The sequence below is a fragment of the Hydractinia symbiolongicarpus genome, chromosome 3 (assembly GCF_029227915.1).
Source record: "Hydractinia symbiolongicarpus strain clone_291-10 chromosome 3, HSymV2.1, whole genome shotgun sequence".
NCBI lineage: Eukaryota > Metazoa > Cnidaria > Hydrozoa > Anthoathecata > Hydractiniidae > Hydractinia > Hydractinia symbiolongicarpus.
This window is the reverse complement of record NC_079877.1, coordinates 27,350,758-27,364,904: the sequence shown is the minus strand read 5'-3', so window position 1 is coordinate 27,364,904 and position 14,147 is coordinate 27,350,758. Positions and strand designations below refer to the sequence as shown.

Here is a 14,147-nt window from a genome sequence, read left to right as displayed (position 1 = left end):
TGCCACAATTGTATATTTTTAGAGCCCATACCCCAAAATAACCATGCACGCATTTACCATAGCGATTTTAAATTCAAAAAGTATACATTATCCACTATAAGTGCAAACATATAAAAACATTCCACGAACTTTGAACTTTCAAAAGGTAATCGCAAAATAAAGTGAAAAAGTTGTGAGCCAGTGGACTTCGGACTAGCTATAGCTAGACGGCTGAGTTTGTACGTAAGTATGTATTAACAAATATCAAAGCAAAGAAATACTCAACTAACTGGATATTAAAATCACAGCTATGTTAGCAACGCACAGCATAATTGCTTATGACTTTCGTTACTTGTACTGTAGCTACCAGCTAGCCAGCTATAATGTTTTGCTTTTTATTTCTCATGATCAGTAAAGTAGAATTTTAGCTGGAATAAGGCTGTTTGTATATTTATATTTCAATTCTTAAATTTTTTTAGAGTAAATAAACAATCGAAACCCAAATATTTTCCTCACTTGCTTCAGATAAAGTAAAGCAACTATGTTTTCAAAAAGTAACAATTTTCGACATGTCTTATGGGTTGCATCATCTCAAAATGTTGCAAACACCATGACCAAGTAAGTTTTAAATAGTATAATGCATTATAATGAGATTATGTTGGGATTTGTGCTGTACTCTCTTCTTCTCTTCAGAAATCAACCTGTCATAGCCAATTTTGTAAGGACGGCTGCAACTGGACAAGATAAGGTATTTTCTTTAATTTTTAAAAAGAGAGCACTCCCTTAGCTTCTGTTACTTGAACTGTTATGAATGACACCCTTGGCATTTATTTATTCTTGAGATTCTTGAGTAGGTATATATTCAATATAAGGAAGTACTAGAAAAGTAATTTCATCAATTACTTAAAAACTGTGATATCAGCTTCTAAAATGCTTACAAAGTTACATTTTTTTTAATACATATATGTACAAAGGGACAATTTTTATTAACAAAAACTACCCCTAGTGTAAGACATTGATTATATATTGATTCATATGCTGTATATATAATAAAAAACTGAATTATTTCTTCTTTTGTGAATTTTAGGATGCCAAATCATTTGCAATGGGCATATTTACAGGAAAAGCACATGTTGAGCAAATGTTTCCATTTCCACAAGGTAATGTGTTCACTTTTTTTAAAGTATTATTTTCGACAGGTCTTTTCATTATTATAATGTTTAAATGTTATACATTGAGCATCTCAACCATCTTTAATCTTTTCTTTCCATGAATTAGATGCAAAACCGTAAAATGTAGTGCTATCATGCCAAAATATGAGTAGATAATTTGGTTTTATCAAGAAGAATATCAACCAGTTATTATTTCTTTCTTTTGTATGACCTCTTATGAATTTGCACTATATTTTTGCTGGACACAGTTCAAGCTTAGCCTTATTGTCAGTTAGACAGAAAATTCCAAATTATAAATAGTAGTTGGCTTTCCCAATCAAGCATCTATTTTCAAGTAAATTACAAATATTTCCCTGTTATCCAGCTGATATATTCGTTCGTTTTTCGAAACATAAGAGCCTTGATCGAAAAACTAAAATTTATTCATCTGTCATACTAAATATTGTTTCTTTGTTTCTGCCAGATCACCTTTTTTATACATGCATCATATCTCTCTTGGTCATGAATATTTGCATCCGCGTGCGGTGGTACGTACGCCTACACTAATACAGGCGTGCAATCAGTTTCGCACGCCTAGCTTATGATTTTGGCGTGCAATTATTACATTCAGAAGAGCGGCAGCGCAGAGTTTTTGAAGCATAGTAGTTGGCAAAAAAATTGCAACGTAATTTTGTTGTGAAATTTAAATGAATGATGTTATTATGAAGAATGTAAGGTATAGAGAACATTAAAGTTTTCCCTTCATGCTGACACTCTTATGCTCGGCTGGTGCATTACACTGAGACTCGAACGAAGGACGAAAGACCATTTGGAACCATGCCACAAGTCAGTCCGACCTTCATCGTCACAGGGAATACTACGAGAAGAGTGCGCACCCATGCAAGTTAAATATAACCAGAACATGGGAGAGGTTAGGTGTCCTGTACCTTAATACAGCTTTCGGACAAATGTTCTCGTGATGTAATAATACCAAAAAGAATCATGTTCAATGAAGTTTAAAAAATCTTTTTAAAAGGGGAAAGAGAAATGTCAAATATGTTTAGTAATAATAATCGAAGAAATTGTATATCATATTAAAAAGAAGTCCAGAAGTTCTCTCTCCCACACGACACAGCAGGCAATAAGTCAGCCCTGCCCTGTGGAAGAGATGTTCTGGGAAGACTCTAACAATTGAGTCTCCTGTACAGTTTTGCTTTGCATTGAACTGTGCCCGTGACAAGCATTTGCGATATTTAACTTTATGATGCCCTGACCTTCAGTTCGTAAATAGCACGTGCACAACTTACTTCCTAATCAGTTTATCTTAAAACATAGAGAGCTAGTTGGGACAGAACTATTAACTTAAGAAGTACACTATCGGGTAGGTAGGTCAATAGGACTTACTTTATTTCCATTTCTCATTGTCTTAAGGAGAGCAATACAAGGTTAATGACAAAATTTTTTGCCAGCTGAAAAAGAAAAAAAAAATTTTTGACGCAATACAGACGCAAAACATTTGAAATGTATCTCACGTCAGCAATTTTAATGAAGGTGGGTATTTAATAGAAATACATTTTAGAGATACATTTTAACACAGAAGAACAATTATGTATCTCTTTAATAATAGCCGTCGTCTATCTGTATGTCCGCGAAAGCGGCGTCCCGTAACGGAAACACAAACTTTTTAAAATGCGTACGAATATCAAATGCGATATATTTTTATCCACTTTGTTGTGACAGGTAAATTTAAAGGACGAGCGAACGCGACGGGCGACCCCGTGTATTTTTCCACGTGTTAACGACTAGTCTATATTATAATAACCGTATACGTCCGTCCGTCTGTCCGTACGTCTGTCTGTCACACAAAATGGTAGCTTAGCTGCGCAGGTAGCGAGACGCACGCAATGCGGTATAAAAAGGACGGGCTAATTGGGTAAAGTTTGGGTAAGGGATTACTCTAAAATAGCTCAGTTCTGCTTGGCGTGTGTACAAAGTAGAACAAGGCGTGTGATAAAGAGCACGCCCGAATTTAACATGGTGTGTGCGAAGGTGTGCGGATGCGATCGCACGCCATTCATGACCAAGACTGTATATTATCCTTTCTTGAATGCATGAAACTCTATCTTACTGTCTTCTATCATTAGTTGCGCTAAGTTTATTTCGCAGTCATATATTATATAATATGCTTAATAAAGTAGATCACGTTTTTACTTAGAAAAGACAAATAAAGTAAAAATTGTTATGTGTGTTTTAGTTTTAAATCAAGATCAAGAAGAATTTCTCACTGCACTAATTGACCCAGTAGAAAAATTTATGTCTGTAAGTTACGTTATGTCTTTGTTTTTAGCGGTGTGACATGAAATTAATTTTTAGTAAATTAAATCCTTTTTTGCAGGAGGAAAATAATGCAGCTGTAAACGATGCAAATGCAGAAATTGAACCTGACACATTACAAGGACTAAAAGAAATGGGTGCATTTGGACTTCAGGTATGCCCTAATACTGATATAAATTATTTTATATTTAGTCTGTTTAAAACGGTAGTCCCAAAAAAACTCTGGATATACGTCACTGGTTTATTCAGTTTTCTGTACATAAGTATCTGCAAAGTTGTAATGATACTGCCAGCTGATAACTGTCTTTTTTCGAGATTTTAATCTTTTTAATCTGGTTATGGCATTTATACCAGTTTGCCAAGAAGATATGAAAATATCATTCATAAGTGAACTTGGTTTTTGGTTATATAAAGACGATTTTTCATTTACTTTATCATCTAAAAGATTATTTTTTTTAAAATTATCAAGACACAGTACTGATATAAAGAAATTGACTGTGCAAATTGCCTTTACAAAACCAAAAAAGTTATGCATTTAGTGTTACAGAGAATAACACTTTGCAACAACAGATCCCAATAAAATAGCTCTACCAGAATTTAAAAGCTTTATCAGGAAATTTTCATGTTACATTGCAATGGTAGTAAAAGCAACCTATGGTAATAGGTCTGTAAACATTCAATAAATTGATATAAGCAATATAATCAAGTTTTGGCTTAAAAAATAGTTTTTGCTTTTAAGGTTCCTGCTGAACTGGATGGTGTTGGATTAAATAATACGCAGGTGAATATACTGTTGTATCACAAGTCTTCAACGTTTTTATTGCCATACATGACGTTGCAACGTGTTTTTATTTTAGTATGCTCGTTTGGTAGAGATTGTTGGGAAGTATGATTTAGGTGTGGGTATTGCTCTTGGTGCACATCAGGTAACACGAATTCTGTGTTTTTTTATCAACATTTTTATGCGTGAATTGTATGCTTAAGTTTTCTTCTTTTGTTTGTTTTAGTCAATTGGATTTAAAGGCATTTTGCTAGCTGGTACTGAAGAACAAAGGAAGAAATACTTGCCTTCTGTAGGTGTAATTCATATTATTTATTACTAACCATCCTATCCGTGTATGTCTAAAAAAATTCTAATGTAAGGAGTGCAGGTAGTGGCTTAAATAAAGTAAAAATTTAATATTTTTTTTGACCAATTACCAACCTGAATAAAAATCCTGGCAAATTATTTTATGAGTAACCTTTGACCCACTATGGTATAGTAATGTTATTCCTGTTTATAAAAACCCAATGTAAGGAGAGCAAGGTAGAAAATTAATAAAAATCCATACTCTAGCACTGTTTGGGTGGAAGAAGTACCTTTTGGTGTATATAAAACATTTTTAAAGAATTATGGAATCAACACAGCAACCGCTCCATTGTTTATTTTAGTTAGCAACCGGAGAGAAAATGGCAGCTTTTTGTTTAACTGAACCAGGCAGTGGTTCTGATGCTGCAGTAAGTTCTGTTTATTTCTTGTTGCAGTCTAACTATTAAACTATTAGAATGAGCGGGATCTTGTTTCTGGCTGCTAAATTGATATTGCATACCAAAAATTCTACTCTCTAAAAAAGTTCATAAATTTATACATTTCTACTAATTGTGGAAGGCGCTTTCTATTTCTGGCTTAAAAAATCATTTTGAAGTAAGTGATAGCACTTTTTTCTTAACAAAGCGACAACCTTTGTAGTGCTAGTATTTGAGCCTTATATGGAAAATATTGTGATGATTGTACGATAATAGAATGCAAATATTGTAAACCTGAAAAAGAAGGTAGAGTTGATGGTTTATTTCATTTTTCTTTTTTCAGTCTATCAGGACAAATGCAAAACTCAGCCCTGATGGTAAACATTGGATAATGAACGGTGGAAAAATCTGGTTAGAAAAGTTGTCATTATTATATTTTCTGTAATTATAGTGTATGTGTTTCAAAACCTTTCACATGCTATTCCATTGTTTTAAAACACATGTTGAATGTTAACTTATCAGCATGCTTAAAGTTGCAATTAAATGCAGATCAGCTTGTGCACAAACCAGAAATAAACTATTACAATGATATCCAGAGAGAGATGTGCATATTTTACATAGTTACCCTCACAAATCGGATATACCCTGTCTATTACTTCCAGGAGCGACAATAGCTAAAATTTAATGCTCGTTTTGAGCTACACAGACCCAATTACAGTCTGTGTAGCCCATGCTGTGTGCCATCCCCTCAATCTCCACCATGGTTTGGGTTAACGGAGGGTTATGGTAACATCCACTCACCCATATTGAATCGCCGTCAATTCAATTTTTCCTCATTGGTTTAGGATCAGTAATGGTGGCATAGCTGAGGTGTTCACAGTTTTTGCTCAGGTAAGATTTCAGCACTATTAACCTCTAAAATTATTTTTCCAGTATTGTGACATGCTAGGTATATGTTATACTAACATATACCTAGCATGTTATACTAAATGTACAAAATACATTCCTAAAAACCAAAATAATGTGCATCTTTTAGACTCCCGTGAAAGATGAAAAGAGCGGTGAAATGAAAAACAAAGTGACAGCTTTTATTGTTGAGCGTGCTTTTGGTGGTGTAACAAGGTACTGGTGTAGTTGCAATCAAATTCCACTACTACCTATCCATTTTGTTTTTTACTGGGTTTTTTTCTTTTTTTTGTTTTGTTTGTTTTAGTGGTGCACCAGAAAATAAGATGGGAATCAAATGTTCAAACACTGCTGAGGTAATAAGTGAAACCTGCTATAGTGACCACCTGTATAAGTCATAAAACACATTGAGTTCTCCAATGTGCTTTATAGTCATTATTTGCCACCCTACTAACGCAATAAGCGAGCACTATTTTTATCCCCAAAACAAAATAATACCTGTATAAGGTGATCATATCAGGTGATCATATCAGTCGTACAGAGTATAACACGACCAAGTCCCCAGAGTGGCCGTCTTCTACAGGTTTGGCTGTAGATACCTTTTAGTTTCGCAGTATTAACTCTTCTACACAACTTATAACACAATTTATTTTTTTGCAGTTGTTTAAAGCGTACCTGTGGTCTAAACATACCTTAGATAAACCATTGTCTGTAAATTAACATAAAAGAATACGATTTTTTGAGTCGTCTTTTCGACATATTTTCATTATTTTTTATCAGTTATTTCTTCTCTTGTTTTTATTTCTTTATTTTACTTTTTCTCTAGGTTCATTTTGAAGATGTTAAAATTCCAGTTGAAAATGTTCTTGGTGGTAAGTTGTAATGCATTTGTAGTGAACTTTTCTATTTTTGGAGAACAGTCAATTAATCTAACTTTTATCCTTCTCAGGTGTTGGAAATGGATTTAAAGTTGCTATGAACATTTTAAATAATGGTCGATTTGGTATGGGTGCTGCTTTGTCTGGTACACAAAGGGGCTTGATTGCTCAAGCGGTTAGTTATATTTTAATTTGTCTAATATTTTATATAGACAGTTTCACTAAACTAAAACCTAGAATAGGTAATTTTTTATTGGCGATCACCATCATTCATTTACGAATACCTTAATAACCAACAACAGTTTCAGTATGCATTATTTTTACTTAACAAACGTCCTGTCTGTAATATTTTTGTCCTGAAATTTACTTTGAGTACTATTCACAGTAATAATATTTTGAATCGTATTATCCAGAATATCTACAATAACCACCAGAAGGACTGGTTTCCATTTAGCGCTTTTATCGCAGTGTAAAAAGTACTGACTCTTATTGTGCAATGTATGACCAATGAGCAGAAATTGCCGCTGGTTAGGTTAAATGAGTGGGCTATAGTGCAGGCCATAAAGTTGAATTAATTCGACTTCTAGATGGCCTCCGAAATTTATTGACTCGCAAAATGAGGTTACACTTTTTTATTGTAGCAACAAAAGCTCTAAGCTTGGGGGTAGCTGCAACTGTTTGTGATTTGTTTATATTTAGGTTGACTTTGCAGCAAATAGGACACAGTTTGGTCAAAAGATCAGTAATTTTGGTGTTATCCAGGAAAAAATTGCGAGAATGACATTAAAACATTTTGTTTCAGAGGTATGTCTGGAATTCCTGTAAATACCATTGCAATTGTGAATAAGATGTTCCTGTTTACACCTTAAGAAGAATAGAGGCAATTTTTGTTGTTGCATTTTTGAGTGCTTTTAGATTTTCTTATAAGGGCTATATAATGTTAGTCTTCTGTACCATTATTAGCCAAAAAATATCGTAAATACAATTTCTAATATTTTACATGTAAAATAAAACCATGCAAAATTTTTAAACTAAAGTGTGCATCAGGCTTTATACTAATGTTTTTCTTCTTCTATTTTTCAAAGAGCATGGCATATATTGTTTGTGGTTTAATGGACCAAGGTTTTAAAGATTTTCAACTTGAGGCAGCCATCAGCAAAATATACGCTTCCGTAAGCTATTGCAAAAAAATTATATTTTTGATGAATTTGACCTATGAGTCTTTCTGTATAATAGAGGATTCCTTCAAAGTTGAGCTACATAATTTAAACATATATATTTTTAACGACTTAGGAAGCAGCTTGGGAGGTAGCCGATGAATGCATTCAGATTCAAGGTGGTATGGGATACATGAAGGTAAGAAAAAGGGTATTTTTGAATAGAGCAATTTCAGTTAATGCTGAGTTACCACTCTAAATTTACCAATCTAAAATGTTTTTTTTATCAACATAGAAATACAAATATTTGAGACACTGACTTATCTTGAAAGTGTTGCGATTCTTTATTTATTGAAGTCGACCTTTATAATATTTTAGGACACTGGAACTGAGCGTGTGATGCGAGATCTTCGTATTTTCCGCATATTTGAGGGAACCAATGACATTCTTCGACTGTTTATTTCACTCACTGGTTTGCAGGTGCGTGGTCTGTGTTTTTTGAGGGTTCTGGTCTGTTTTTGTAACGTTATCTTTAATAATTTTAACAATCCTTTTCAGTGAATTGAAATTTTTTCCCTGTTATTTTTATTATTCTGATCAATGTTTTTTGCGCTTTGGTCAGTGTTTTTTTAACATTTTGACCAGTGTTTTTAAAAATTTTAAATGGTAATTTTGCAACGTTTTAGTCAGTATTTTTTCAACATTCGGGTTAGTGTTTTCTAACACTATTTTTTTATACTATATCCTTTTTATCACTATATTTTTACAACATTTTGGTCATTTCAAAACTGTTTCTTATTCTAATTCATTTTCTTACCGAATTTCAATTTTTTTTCAGAACGCTGGCAAGGAATTAAAACAACTTCAAAAATCTTTATCCAACCCAATCGGTAATATGGGTTTGATTGTAGAACAAGGTATCCTGCGATCGAAAAGGTATGTTGGAAAGTGCGTATGTGAGTTGTATGTGTATGAGTTGCTTTGTGGTGGAAGTGAATACTTGTTATGAGAAAGTAAACACATTAAATCATTTATATTCACGGTGCAAAATTTGCACCAAATTACTCGTCATTGTTATAAATAATCTTATTCATATTTTTTTAGAGCTGCCGGTATTAGTACTGGACCTGATTTTTCTTCCTCGGTTCATCCTGAGCTACGTCCATACGCTGAAAAGGTAAGTTTTTGCCTTTCTCAAAATAGTTATTTTTGATGTACCGCATCTTTTTCTCTTTTTTTCTTAAAACATAGGTGTGCGACCTGAGGTTTTGAAATGAATGCTTGAAAGGGAAAAAAGGAAAACGATCGAATTTTTTAAGATTGTGTTGCGTATGCTTTCAATAATTAATTAGCGATCCTTATTTTCACTATTATTATCTGTTATTCTTCACTTTCAAGGCTATATTTTCCGCTATAGCGCAAGATGCTCACGTTGTTTTCTTTGTTAGCGCGTGCGCACTTGGATTAAAACTCTAATTTTCTGACGATATTTCCACATTCTCAAAAGTATCTCTAGTAACTTTATTTATTTTTGTAGTTATCAAAAAATATTGGCGAATTTGGTGCCACAAGTGAAGCTTTATTGGTCAAATACAAGAAGGATATTATAGGTAGGTAACAGTAACCATTCCAATGGATTTTAAATTTTCTTGCCTGTGTATTTTCCAAAACACCCAGTGCTTAATTAAAATTTGACATTTTTCTTTTATTTTCCTCTCCTGTGCTGTTTTGTTTGAAAATCATAGCAGATTTAAAACAGTTTTGGTTTTCACACCTTACGGGAGTTAATTTACTCAAATTTCACGAGGTTTAAATTATTTTAGATCAACAGATGGTGTGTTCGCGGCTTGCGGAAGCTGCAATTGACATCTTCGGTATGATCAGTGTGTTGTCAAGGTGATATTATTTATTTATTTATCATTATATTAATAAAACCCGCATTGTGCGTGTGCGAACAAAAAAACTCGTGCTACGGACACACGTGGCATTAATAATACAGCATTGTGAGATCTTATTATGAAGGAGGCTATCGTGCCGGGGTGAAATTTGTGGATCTTAATCTTTTTTTCTCTACACAAACTCCTATATTATGGGTAGCCCTGCTTTTACTCGGCGCCTCATCAAAAATGATACCACAAACTCCTATACCATTTTTGGAGACTACTAGTCTCGTGCTTTTAGGTGGTGAAAACCGCGTTTCAAAAGTCGTTCGGGAAGTAATTTTACTGCCGGGTTTTGTCTTTGTATACATCCGATCATGGGATAACAGTGTCCGGGTTTACGGGAAACCGCGCATTCTCTCTTTCCGGCAATTAAACTGGGCTGGGCTGCTTTCGCTGGTAGTGCAATGTTATTACTTTTTACGAGTCAGTTTTGGCAGTGCACTAATTTTTTGAATAGCTAAATATAAAAGTGCGCAGTTAGAAGTGATTAAAGGAAATAATTACATATTGGAGCGTGTATCTTAAAAAATTATTAATAAATCAATTCTCCTTACTCAGAGGTCAGTTTGACTTTCGTTTAGATGTTTTTGTTTTTATTTTGACGAAACGATTATGGTTTTAGATAAGTGCTGGCGTTGACGTAAACACTTTCTCTTTTCGTAATTGTTGTGGTCTTCTAATCGATTCGTAGAAACATTTAAAAAAATATTTTTTTGTGATCAAAACGAAAGTGATATTCATTTTAAAAAAGGACACACCCATTGACCAAGAATTATCTTTTCCGTAATGCACTGCAACATACCAAGAAATTAATCACGGTTAATCCTGTATTAAGCGTCCTTGCTTGTTTAGGGGCCTCTTTCTCTAAGACCTTTTAATCACGTTCCTAATATAAAACTTATAACAAGAAAACAAGAAAACTCCTGCAAAGCATTGTCGTTTTTCTAGTGTCAGTTAATTTACCGTTAACCTTTTCTTTCTTATTTTTTTACTGAAGGCAGTGTTGTAGCGTAAACGTTGCTCCATTTTTGTTTTGTTTTTGTTTTGGAGGATTTAAACGCCATGTTGTTTATAAGATGTTCTTCTTTAACAACCCATATAAGCATATACTAATGTCCATCAGTCACGTTTTTTTTTTTCTTCCAACTTTAAGGCTTTCACTTGCTCAGGTGGGCGGGGATATTAACTATATGTTGTATACCACTTGTATGCGTCAATGTAGTAGAAGCACACCAACATTGTTTTTAATATTTTTCTTGATAAGGAGCCTGGTAATGACCGTGACTTTTTTATGGATTAGGACATCAAAATCATTGAATGAAGGAAGCAAAAGTGGTGCACACGAATCAGCTATGACGCAGGTCTTTTGTACTGAGGTAAGCTTGTCGGTCACACTGTCTAGTTTAATTTATAGACGTTGACGTGGCGGAAACGCGTCAAAGAGTGAAGTTTAGCTAAGATATTCATTTGCGTCATAATGCCAATTATTGACTGACTAAAAAGGAAATCACGATGCTGTAATCCTTCACGGAAATATTGAGACAATGGCGTTTTCCCTACCAATCTATAAAGTTGACATACAGCATCAGCTCGTGATTTTTCAGATGCGTAGGTTCGGTTGGTAACGGTTAAATGCACTGGTCGCATTTGAAACACGTCCGCTATATAGAATAATCCACGTTAGGGCTTTGAGAAAAATAACCACGCTGACATCAGCAACAATCGGCACATTTTGAGAGTTAGGATCTAACAAAATAACTTAAGTTCTAAGTCCGCTACAAAACCTTGATAAGTGAATTTTGACGAGTTCAAAATGCGTGGAGCTGTTATTTTAATGGTCTATATAAACAACTACTTGTTACGGCGAACTTTGCAACTTGTCTCAATATACTTTGTGAGGGATTATAGAAATTCTCTCTTTTTTATAAAAATAGAACACGGATAGCAAAATATAACACAAGCCGCATATGCTTTTACATATACTTGATTGTGAGAACGACATTGAACATAGTGGGCACAGAGATTTTTGAAATCTTCTTAAACTGAAAAGAAAAAATTCTCATCTGAATGTAAATTATTACTTGTCAGTGGATGACTTCTTCTTTATTGAATCTCTGTATCCCTTCAAAAACATGTCGAATCGTTACCCGCCGTTGTGGTGCCATGTAACAAACCCGTGAGAACAGCGATTTTTTAATCGCTGACATACTAAGGAAAAATCTTTCAGATGTTCTATTTTCTTATATTTTTTATATATATTTTTTTATAATTCAAAGCCTAAAATTGTTTTAAGATGTTTCTTGAAACTAAAAATGAGTAACTATAGAAGAAATTTCTTTTATTCTTTTATCATTTTTCTTATATTATTAGTATGAAGGTCATGTGAAAATATTTTAACTTTCTTGATATTATGTTTTATTCTTATAGGAAATAAAATGTGTAATAATTCTGCTATTTTTGTTATCTCCAGGCTAGCCAAAGAGTGACACGCAATCTTCAAAGTTGCACCGACTCGACTAATGTTAATACAGATAAACTAAAATCAAAAATCGCCGCCGATATCGTTGCAAACATGGGAGTGGCAGCTAAACACCCTCTTGGTTTTTAGGTATGGGGTTTGATGTATATGTCAGCAGTCACGTGTCATCACGTATGTGTCACGTGTTCTTGTTTTTAACATACAAAATATTGATATATGCTCATATCATAATTTATCAGATGTAAGCAAATATGGCTGCTTTTATATTTCAATTCTTTTGCACGTGTTGTTATTTTTATTTATTCTTATTTCTAGAACTGCAAGTATTTCAAAGATCTGTCAAAATGTTGTATATTATTATTTTACACAATAATTAATAAATACATAAGGGGTTGTTACTCGAAAAGAGCGTGTTGAAGACCTAGTCATTTTGAGTCAAGAAAACGTCATACAACAATCGAGTACATCATTTACCCCACGTGGATTGGTTTTAGTAAATACTAACTCTTTCTTTTTTTTCTCTCTCTTTTCTGTAGAGCTAAGGTAGAAGTAACTTGTGAATATTTAATGTAATTTATTAGATATAATTGTCAAGGTTTTCGACGGATATATCCCAAACTGGATTGAATAATACAATCAAGGTTTTATTTTTATCGAAAACGCCATTACGTTAATCTTTTGTACAGTTAGCTCCCGGTAACTCGAACACTGGATAACTCGAACTTTCATGATTTTGAACCATTTTCTTCGATCCCTTGAACTTTTGTTAATTCTTTCTTATAACAAAAATGCGGTTAACTAGAACCTCAGATAACTTGAACATTCGTTAACGCAACCCATTTTTCGTCCCCTCTCAAGTTTTTATATTACGATTTTAACACTTGTAGTATTCATTTTTCTCATTCTCTTTTTATGATAACGAATTTTACTTGCGGAGGAATGGGCAGGAGTTCGTACAGTTAAGAGGCTAAGTAAAACCCTTGTTTTTTACCATCAAGAACAATATTTTATTGACCGGCTTTATTATAGCTGCTTACTTCAAGGATTTTTTAAAATTGCCTTTGGAGACCTTTTCAATCATATGATTTGCTATTAATATTAACAAAGTAAATGCGCTGTTCCTTCCCCTGAAGAAACAACACATAAGCACAAAAACTCTTGCACTTTGAAGAGCCTTTTGAAAAAAGAATAACTTTGTCTCTCTCATGGCGAACGTTAAAGAACCATTTCTTCCTGACTGTTAATCTCAAATGAAAGGTCCTTATCATAATTTTGTGTTTAGCTCTGTTAGTCTCAAATATGGAATAACTTGTTTTTTATATGATTCGTAAATAAATTAACAGAAAGTTTAAAAGAATTTTCTTTTAATTTCCCACTCACTCGCAGGATGTTTTTTGCGGTGCGCCTGTCAGGTTTGGACATGGTAGCGTTTCATTGGCAGTTAGTTTTTCAGAGCATACTTCTATTCACCAACAATGAGAATCTCAAAGTCGGTACTATAAGTAACGCGTGGAACGCTTTTTTTAATTTTTCTTCGCGTGTGTTTGCTCCCTCTCAAAATTACTGTGCTTTTTTGTTTTGTTTTTTATTTATTTATTTTGTTGGTTGTTATCATTTCCTTTGGCATGACAAAGCAAGAACGTGATCCCTTGTTATCAACGCGATGCAACTTTCCGCCATAACAAAATTAGTTACTAACAGATTTGGTTACGATGTTAATTTTTAATTGCAACAACTTTATTATTCTTGCAAACACTGAACTGGACTTGCATTTTCAGATGTTACAACAGGCATGCTGCAACAAATTGACCAAT

The 14,147-nt window shown here is 33.6% G+C and overlaps 1 protein-coding gene across 1 annotated transcript; it reads left to right on the top strand.

The window, feature by feature from the left end:
• The first annotated feature begins 104 nt into the window (after positions 1-104).
• LOC130636588 (very long-chain specific acyl-CoA dehydrogenase, mitochondrial-like) lies at positions 105-13,690 on the top strand. The gene is made up of 27 exons (XM_057446354.1): positions 105-222; positions 459-597; positions 673-727; positions 1,067-1,139; positions 3,385-3,449; positions 3,526-3,618; positions 4,204-4,245; positions 4,322-4,390; positions 4,472-4,537; positions 4,896-4,961; positions 5,314-5,381; positions 5,816-5,861; positions 6,007-6,092; positions 6,184-6,232; positions 6,703-6,748; positions 6,826-6,929; positions 7,454-7,558; positions 7,840-7,926; positions 8,048-8,110; positions 8,290-8,391; positions 8,750-8,847; positions 9,016-9,088; positions 9,449-9,521; positions 9,735-9,807; positions 11,155-11,230; positions 12,325-12,462; positions 12,649-13,690. The coding sequence occupies exons 2-26, from the start codon at positions 521-523 to the stop codon at positions 12,460-12,462; spliced, it is 1,893 nt and encodes a 630-aa protein (XP_057302337.1). The 5' UTR covers positions 105-222; positions 459-520; the 3' UTR covers positions 12,649-13,690.
• Positions 13,691-14,147: the final 457 nt, after the last annotated feature.